This window comes from Otolemur garnettii, unplaced genomic scaffold (assembly GCF_000181295.1).
Source record: "Otolemur garnettii isolate 467f Iridium unplaced genomic scaffold, OtoGar3 scaffold00127, whole genome shotgun sequence".
Lineage (NCBI taxonomy): Eukaryota > Metazoa > Chordata > Mammalia > Primates > Galagidae > Otolemur > Otolemur garnettii.
In genome coordinates, this window is record NW_003852522.1 from 259,112 (window position 1) to 267,509 (window position 8,398).

The 8,398-nt window shown below is 54.4% G+C and overlaps 2 protein-coding genes across 4 annotated transcripts in view; one reads left to right on the forward strand and one right to left on the reverse strand.

Annotated features, from left to right (window-relative positions):
- The first annotated feature begins 396 nt into the window (after nucleotides 1–396).
- PTGER1 (prostaglandin E receptor 1) lies at nucleotides 397–2,558 on the forward strand. Its single transcript, XM_012810194.2, has 2 exons — nucleotides 397–1,349; nucleotides 1,885–2,558. The coding sequence occupies exons 1-2, from the start codon at nucleotides 399–401 to the stop codon at nucleotides 2,149–2,151; spliced, it is 1,218 nt and encodes a 405-aa protein (XP_012665648.1). The 5' UTR covers nucleotides 397–398; the 3' UTR covers nucleotides 2,152–2,558.
- A 255-nt stretch (nucleotides 2,559–2,813) lies between these two features.
- The window catches only part of PKN1 (protein kinase N1), a 30,576-nt gene continuing 24,991 nt past the window's right edge, over nucleotides 2,814–8,398 (reverse strand). For all 3 annotated transcript variants that reach the window (XM_003797890.3, XM_023518006.1, XM_023518007.1), the window contains exons 13-22: nucleotides 6,377–6,456; nucleotides 6,225–6,300; nucleotides 6,039–6,130; nucleotides 4,779–4,955; nucleotides 4,473–4,535; nucleotides 4,291–4,367; nucleotides 3,962–4,104; nucleotides 3,556–3,663; nucleotides 3,385–3,465; nucleotides 2,814–3,095 (exon numbers count right to left, since the gene is read on the reverse strand). In XM_003797890.3, coding sequence (XP_003797938.1) covers nucleotides 2,892–3,095; nucleotides 3,385–3,465; nucleotides 3,556–3,663; nucleotides 3,962–4,104; nucleotides 4,291–4,367; nucleotides 4,473–4,535; nucleotides 4,779–4,955; nucleotides 6,039–6,130; nucleotides 6,225–6,300; nucleotides 6,377–6,456 — 1,101 coding nt within the window. In that variant the 3' untranslated portion in view covers nucleotides 2,814–2,891. The remainder of the gene's footprint in view (nucleotides 3,096–3,384; nucleotides 3,466–3,555; nucleotides 3,664–3,961; nucleotides 4,105–4,290; nucleotides 4,368–4,472; nucleotides 4,536–4,778; nucleotides 4,956–6,038; nucleotides 6,131–6,224; nucleotides 6,301–6,376; nucleotides 6,457–8,398) is intronic.

Genomic DNA, 8,398 nt, shown 5'->3' on the forward strand with positions numbered 1-8,398 from the left:
TGGGGACAGAGATGGGGCCATGGGAAGAGAACCAGTGCCAAGAGGAGAGATGTGCCCATGGCTGGGGAAGTGAAGGATACAACTGGAATAAAGAAAGACATGGTGAGAGTGAGAGATAGGATAACAGGGCCAGGTGGGACCATGGGCCATAATTTGCTGCAAGGACCCGTGGAGGGGAGAATAAGGTCCCAGAGCAGGAGATGGGGTAGTGAGAAGCAGAGGGGGAGGAAGCGGTCAGAAACAGAGAAACCAGCTCATTTGGAGTTGCCATTGGCAGAGGAATTGCAGAAGAATGCCTGGGGATCAGATAGGCCCTGATGATCCTAGATGGGACCTCTGTGCACCACTCCCTAGCCTCACTTTGCCCTCCTCTCTACCTAGTATCCGCAGCACCTGACATGAGCCCTTGCGGGCCCCTCAACTTGAGCCTGGCCGGCGAGGTGACCACGTGCGCGGTGCCAGGAGTCCCCAATGCGTCGGCTGTATCGCCGTCAGTTGGTTCCAGCGCGTCACCCGCGCTGCCCATCTTCTCCATGACACTGGGCACGGTGTCCAACGTGCTGGCGCTCGCACTACTGGCCCAGGCTGCAGGCCGCCTGCGGCGGCGCCGCTCGACCGCGACCTTCCTTCTGTTCGTCGCCAGCCTGCTGGTCACCGACCTGGCGGGCCACGTGATCCCGGGTGCACTTGTGCTGCACCTGTACACGGCGGGGCGCGCGCCGGCCGGTGGAGCCTGCCACTTCCTGGGCGGCTGCATGGTTTTCTTCGGCCTGTGCCCGCTGCTGCTGGGCTGCGGCATGGCAGTAGAGCGCTGGGTGGGCGTCACGCGGCCTCTGCTTCACGCGGCCCGAGTCTCTGCGGCCCGCGCACGCCTGTCGCTGGCCGCTCTGGCAGCAGTGGCTTTGGCCGTGGCACTGCTGCCGCTAGCGCGTGTGGGCCGCTACGAGCTGCAGTACCCCGGCACTTGGTGCTTCATCAGCCTGAGCCCACCAGGCGGCTGGAGCCAGGTTCTGCTTGCCTGTCTTTTCGCCGGCCTAGGCCTGGTCGCGCTACTCGCCGCGCTCGTGTGCAACACGCTCAGCGGCCTAGCTTTGCTGCGCGCCCGCTGGCGCCGCCGCTCCGGACGGTTCCCCTCGGCCTCCGGCCCCGACACCCGCCGTCGCTGGGGGTCGCGTGGACCCCGCTCGGCCTCTGCTTCGTCTGCCTCGTCCAACGCTTCAGCCTTCGCCGCCTTTGGCGGCTCCCGGAGCGGCGGTTCAGCCCGCAGAGCCCGCGCCCACGACGTGGAGATGGTGGGCCAGCTGGTGGGCATCATGATGGTGTCGTGCATCTGTTGGAGCCCGTTGCTGGTGAGGGGCGCACCCGCCCCTCGAGCCATGATCCTTTCGGCACCCTCCTTGGCCCCTCCCATCCTTCTGGGTCTTAGGATACCTGGGGCCTTTGTCCTTTACCCAGCCAAGGCTCCGCCCACTTGAGGCCCCACCTGCCAAGAAAGCCAGCCCTTTGCCGCCTTCTATCCTTCCTCCCAGTCCTCTTCCTCCTCAGGTTTTTGTAGCCCATTTCGACCCACACAAGCCTCCTCTCCAGCCCAGCCCTTCTAAGTCTCCACGCTTCCTTCATTCCCTAGCCCTCTACCACCCCATCCCCTCGTTTCTCTTATCTCCTTCAGTCCCATTTCCTTCTGAGTACCTGGGACTTCTTTCGGGAGTCCCCCAACCACTGAAGGCCTGTGCTTCTTCACCCTCTTTCCATAGCCCCTTCCCAGACAGATCCCTATTTACTATCCCCCTGACACTCGCCTCTCCTCCCAGACTCACAGCCACACCCTTCGCCTGCCCCCTTTTCTTACACCTGTCCCACCGCTCACCCCAGCTTTACCCGCAGGTATTGGTGGTGCTGGCCGTCGGGGGCTGGAGCTCCAGCTCCCTGCAGCGTCCCCTGTTTCTGGCTGTGCGCCTTGCGTCCTGGAACCAGATCCTGGATCCCTGGGTGTACATCCTGCTTCGCCAGGCCGTGCTCCGCCAGCTGCTTCGCCTCCTACACCCGAAGGCGGGTGCCAAGGGCAGCCCCGCGGGGCTGGGCCTAACCTGGAGTGCCTGGGAAGCTAGCTCCCTGCGAAGCTCCCGGCACAGTGGTCTTAGCCACTTATAAGTGTGCCGGGAAGCCAAAAGGCTAAGCCAGTGCACCCTAGGCTAGCCCCAGGTCTACAGAGCAGAGCCTTTCAGGGAATAAAGCCATTTTTCAAGCCCAGGAGGTTGTGTCCCGTCGGGGATGCAGCACCCACTGTGGCCCCGCGTGATCCTTAGAAGCTTGGCGTGCGCCTACAGGCTGCAGTTTCGGGACTTGCCGCGCGAGGGCGCAGAGACACCGGACGCGGGGTCTCGGAAGTTGAGCCGGACTGCGGAGCATGCGCACAATGCCGCGACCACAGCCCGGGCTCTTGGACGGCTCCGCTTGGAGCAAAAGAAGAGGGTTCGGGGTGGGGCACTCCGCGTCCGGGTTGCACTAGGACCGACTCCCGCAGCCATTCTACTCATTAAAGCCTTAAGCTCCCCCAATACAATCTCCAAACCACGCCTCATCACAGGCTCAAAGCCCCGACACCGCCCACCCCGCAATCCCAGCCCCCTTCCATCGCGGCTCGCCTGCAGTTCCCGCCAGAGTAATAGCACCGAGTACCCACCCAGACTTGACCCTCTTCAAATGCTCCCCGCATCACTCCCGACTCCCACTCACTCCCACCCATCCGTTTGCCCCCCAAATGTCCCCACCTCCAAATTACTACACACAATAAGACACCAAGAATGCATAAATGGGGCAAATCCCAAAGGCGTTTTTAAAAACTAAGAGCTCTCAGGCAGAGGTAGGGCAAGGGCAGGGGTGGGGAAGGGCTAGCAGCCCCCAGCCACGAAGTCGAAGTCCCGGAAGGCAGCCTGCTCAGCGGCTGTGAGGGGCCTTGCATCGCGGGGCGGGCTCAGAGTGGGGGCCTCCCCTGTGAATTCCTCGTCAAAGTTACTGACATCGGTGCGGCCAGAGAGCTTGGGCACGAAGGGCGGCGGCAGGCGCCGGGCCAGCAGTGTATCCCAGCCCAGTGTCTGTGGGTGGGATACAGTAGAAGGCTCAGCCTGCGAAGCTGAGGGAGGGGGAAGAGGGAGGTGCAGGGGACTAGGGACTGAGGAAGGGAGAGAGGCTGGGTTCATGCACAGGGCAACTGAGATATGGATATAGGAGGATCAGTGAGGTGGGAGTGAACAGGAGAGAGTAGGAAGGAAATGGTACCAAGGGGAAGTGACAATGTTGGAGGTGAAGTGACGAGGCCTTGGAGCGGGTAATGGCTGGGTCCTTGGGGTATTGCCAGAGCCTTGGGGCAGAGGAAAACCTTACCCTGAAGAAGGGCTGTTTTTTCACGTCTTCTGCATCCCTCTCGCTGGACCCCAACCTCCGCTCAGGATTCCTCCGCAGCAGCTGGAAGGGGGGAACACAGTGTCAGGATCTGTCCCCTTTCAGACCTGGAGCCCCTTCCCAGGCCCACCCCACCTTGTATCGGGTCCTTACCCTTCGCATGATGCCAATGGCTTCTGCTGACAAGAAGCGTGGGTACCGGACTTCATCGTTGACAATGCTGTCGAAGACCTCCTCCTCGTCGTCCCCTGGGAATGGGGACTGGGCACAGAGATAGCTGGAGTGAATCAGGCCCCTCCTCTGGCTACTCTACCCTCAACCCCCACCTGAGCCCTGGGCTTGAGCTCCGGCTGGGTCTTCTTGAGGGTGCTGGCTTACAAGGAAGAGTAAGTATCCTGTTTTATACATGTGGAAACTGAGGTCAGGGAGGAGAAGCCAATAGCTCCTAATCTAACACAGCAGGTGGTAGATGCAGATTTCAATCCCACCCCGGGCACAGGCAGGTTCCAGTGGGATACAAGGGACACACAGGTTGTATGTGGACAGCCAGATACCTCACCTCACCAACCAGCATCTCATAGAGCAGCACACCCAGCCCCCACCAGTCCACAGCTCGTGTATAGGACGTGTCTGTCAGCACCTCAGGTGCCAGGAACTCCGGAGTCCCACAGAATGTGCTTGTCCGATCTCCGTAGCCCATTCCTGCAGGCAGCAAGGCCACAGGAGGTTAAAGGGGCAGGAGGAGCTACTCAACCCAGCTTGGGGTTGTCTACACAGCCTGCCATGTTGTGGGGTCAGAGTGGGGGTAACACCAAGTAGGGTTATGGCCTCTCTTCCTTCTCCCCTCCCATGTCTAAGAGGCCAGCCCCTCAGATTCCAACCCCTCACCTTCCTTGCAGAGGCCAAAGTCTGCGATCTTGACATAGCCTTCGGTGTCCAGGAGCAAATTGTCCAACTTCAGGTCCCTGTGTGAGATGTGGATGTAAAGAGGGATAAGTGCTGGGTCTGGGACCCTCCAGAACCTCCCACCCTAGCCACAGTGGGCAGAGCACGCACATGCATACACACACCTGTAGACAATCTTATGTTCATGGAGGAACTGCAGCCCCAGCACCACACAGGCCGAATAAAAGCTGCAGAGAGAAAGGCTGGAGTGAGGGTGTCAGGCCACCAGGCAAGGGAGAAAACTCATAGAAGCCTGGTTTCCATATCCTCAAAAGTTCCCCCAGTCTCTTAAAGCACTGTGAGGCTGGAGGAGGCAGGACCTGAGGGTGAAGGGATGAGAAGGAGCTGCCAGCCTTCAGGGCTGAGGTGTCCCATGTATGCTGAGGCAGGAGGCAGGGGCCTGGGCTGGTGGGGGTTGGGGGAAGGCTTACACGGCACGGGGCTCAGAGAACACATCACTGTGGATGTGCAGCATCAGGTCCCCACCGGCTGAGTACTCCATCACAAAGCACACATGCTCTGGTGTCTGGAAACAGCCGAAGAGGTTCACCAGGAAGGGGTGTCCTGCCTTGGTCACTGCAGCCAAGATCCGCTTCTCGCACATCAAGCTAGGTGGTGGGCGGGGGATGGGAGAAAGAGTTAAGAGACTACAGCTGCCCTCTAATCCTGGCTCCCCTAGTCCTCAATCCATAGGTATTTGTTGAGGCCCTCACATGCCTGTGTGACTTTGGGCAAGTTTCTGTAAGCCCTGGCAGCCTCATCTAGTAAACAGGACCTTAGGATCTATCCATCATCCCAGTAACAGCATCTTCCCTTGGTGGGCATGAGACCAGGGGTGAGCATGAGGCCCAGGCCAACTGGAGTAACCTCTCTCTCTGGCCAGAAATTGGTTCAGGGATGAGTAAACCAAGTACTATTGATTTCCACTGGAATTATTAAGAAAGATATGTTAAAGCTGGTGAATTAAACTGAAGCTGCTAGGATGGGGGGCATCTCTGTTTCCACAAGAGGACAGCAAGCAAGGCAGGAAGGAAAGCAGAAACAGAAACATTATCTGAGCACCTGGATACAGCCATGCCTGAAGGCACAGAATATTGGACTTTTCTAATCCAGACCAATAAATTCCTTTTACTGCATAAGCCTTTCTGAGTTGAATTCCTAATTATCAAAAGGATGTTGGGAAGACCAGGGACAATCTTAGTGCCTCTACCAAGTGTTTACAGGGTTCACACACTGTGCAGAATGCTTTAGATATATATTTTCCTTTAATCCATCCAACATTCCTGCAAGGAAGGCATTATTACTCCCTGTTTATAGAGCATGAGACTGAGGTTTTGAACCTAGGGCCCTGACCCCAAAGCAGAAGCAGTGCAGTGGTGCCATGAATGGCACCTAAGGGCATCTAAGTCCCTAGATTCAAATCCTGGACCTGTTGCTTAATGGTTCTGTGGTCTTGGGCAAATCACTCAACATCTCTACGCCATTCACTGAATGAGAACAATAACAGTACTGAATTAAGAGGGTAGCTTAGGGGACAGATGAATAACTGCTTTCTAAGAATTATCTGAGTACAAGGCTAATAAGTGCCAATGACTATTAGAAGTCCCTGGACCTACAAGGAGGCCCTCCTTTGTCTCTTGTTTCCCAAAAGAAAAGTCAAAGATTCCCAGAGGGCTGAAGCCAGTCCATACCTCTCCACCTCATCTCGAGCCACAATGTCCCCTTTTTTCAAAGCCTTGATGGCAAATAGCTCCCCACTAGACCGGAATTCAGAGAGCAGCACCTATAACCACAATGGAGAGGATGGTCTTAGGGGCTAACCCTTGGCTCAGAGGGTCTGGACTCTCAACCTTCCAAGTCCTTGCCCTCCACCTCACCTTCCCAAAGTGACCCCGGCCCAGCACCGCCAGGAACTTGAAATCCTCGAGGGTCAGGGGTGACTTCCTCAGAGGGCTGTGGGGAAAAGAAACTGGTAGGGATGGGGGCAGTTGGCAGGGTGGTGAGTGGGGGCCCAAGGGAGGGTTGTCACCTGCACAGGGCGGGGCCTGGGGTCTCCTGGGTCTCCGAAGGCAGCTTGGGAGTGGTGGTAGTTTCCTGGATCGGGGAACTCTGTGGCAGGGAGAGGAGGCCAGAGTGAGGGAATCAGAGATCCCCCCCAAAACCAAAGTAGCCTCCAAGGCCCCACTCAGTCTTCCCCTTTGCCTCTCTGTACTTTCCTGTCTTCCCTATGCTCTTGCTCACTCCCTCCAACATAATCTTTGCCTCCCTATGCCCTGAACACAGCAGGTGCATTCCTACTCCAGGAACTCTGCATGGCTGTGCCCTCTTTCTGGACTGTTCTTCCCACACACACCGGCGTGGCTCTTCCCTCCTGCTTCAGGGCATTTATTCATTTACTTATGGTCAGCTGAGCACCATAATAACTAAGAGAAGCCCTCAACACTTCCTGTTTGATGTTTTCTCCCTACCATATTTTACATTCCAAATATATTTAATCTGTAGTTGACCCTTGAATAACATGGTTTGAACCACATGTCCCATTTCTTATGCCTCTGCCACTTCTGAGACAGCAAGACCAACCCATCTTCCTCATCTTCTTCATCATCTTCAACATGAAGACAAGGGTGAAGACTTTCCACCTAATGAACAGTAAATGCATTTTCTCTTCCTTATGATTTTTTTTTTTAAACAGTCATACTTTGTCACCCTCAGTAGAGTGCTGTAACCTCAAATTCTTGGGCTCAAGTGATCCTCTTTCCTCAGCCTCCCAAGTAGATATGCTGCCACAACACCCAGCTATTTTTAGAGATGAAGTCTCTGGTTCAAGGTGGTCTCGAACTCCTCAGCTAGAGCAATCCACCCTCCTCAGCCTCCCAGAGTGCTAGTATTACAGGCATGAACCACCACGCCCGGCCTCCACTTGAGAGGCCCCATTCATCACAGCTATGTACTATTCCACCTTGTAACTTATTTAGTGCCAGCCCCTAATGGACCACTCTTTTTCTCACACAAAGCTGCTATAGCAAACATCCTGAATGTGTGTCTCCGTGAATATCCAGAACAGACACCCACAAGCAGAATTACTGGGTCAATGCAATGTCCACTTTTTTTTTTTTTTGAGACAGTCTCACTCTGTTGCTCTAGGCTAGAGAGTCTCACTAGTGCTGCACCTGGCTTCAGTATCTACCTCTAACTCAGCCAGCTAAGTCCACACCACCTTCCCTAGGAGATAGATGGACTTGCCTACCTACTCACCAAGGGCCATTGTCCCCACATCCTCCCCAACATGCTGTGTGATTAACCATTAGGATATTTTTTGTCAAACTCATCTGATTTAATGAAGTATCTCATTTAATTGAATGCCATGAAGCATTATTTCCATTTTTTAAAATGAGATATAAAATGTCCCAAGGTGGGCAAGGGGACCAACTTACTTACAGGATTTTTTTTATCAAACTCATCTGATTTAATGAAGTATCTCATTTAATTGAATGCCATGAAGCATTGTTTCCATTTTTTAAAATGAGATATAAAATGTCCCAAGGTGGGCAAAGGGACCAGCTTACTTAATCGCTCACCCAAACCTAGAGGTCGGCAAATGCTGGCAGGTGGGCAAGCCTGTTTTTGTACAGTCTATGAGAGCTAAGAATGGTTTTACGTTTTTTATTTATTGGGAAAAATTTTTTAAAAAGGAATATAATGTCATCTAGGATAGTTCTATGACATTGAAACTTCAGTGGTTCAAACTTCCACTGGTATCATTCAAACCAGTAAGTTTTCTTGGAATACAGACATGTACCTTCGTGTATGGCTCATCTGTGGCTGCTTTCTCTGTGTGCTGCCAACTGGGACTGTCTGGCCCACAAAGCTGAAAATATTGACTATGTGGACATTAACAGAAAAAGTGTGCTGACCTCTGCCCTAGGTCAAGATGAAGACAATTTCCATCACCCTGGTAAGATCCCTGTGTCTCCGTTTTTTTGGTAATCCTCGCCTCAAAAACACTACAGTCTTTTTTTTTTTTTTTTTTTTTGAGACAGAGCCTCAAGCT

Bases quoted from the DNA above. Each gene is read 5' to 3' on its own strand.
- PTGER1 (XM_012810194.2), top strand. From the start codon at position 399: ATGAGCCCTTGCGGGCCCCTCAACTTGAGCCTGGCCGGCGAGGTGACC. The intron at 1,350-1,884 runs GTGAGGGGCGCA...CTTTACCCGCAG, and splicing joins TCTGTTGGAGCCCGTTGCTG to GTATTGGTGGTGCTGGCCGT.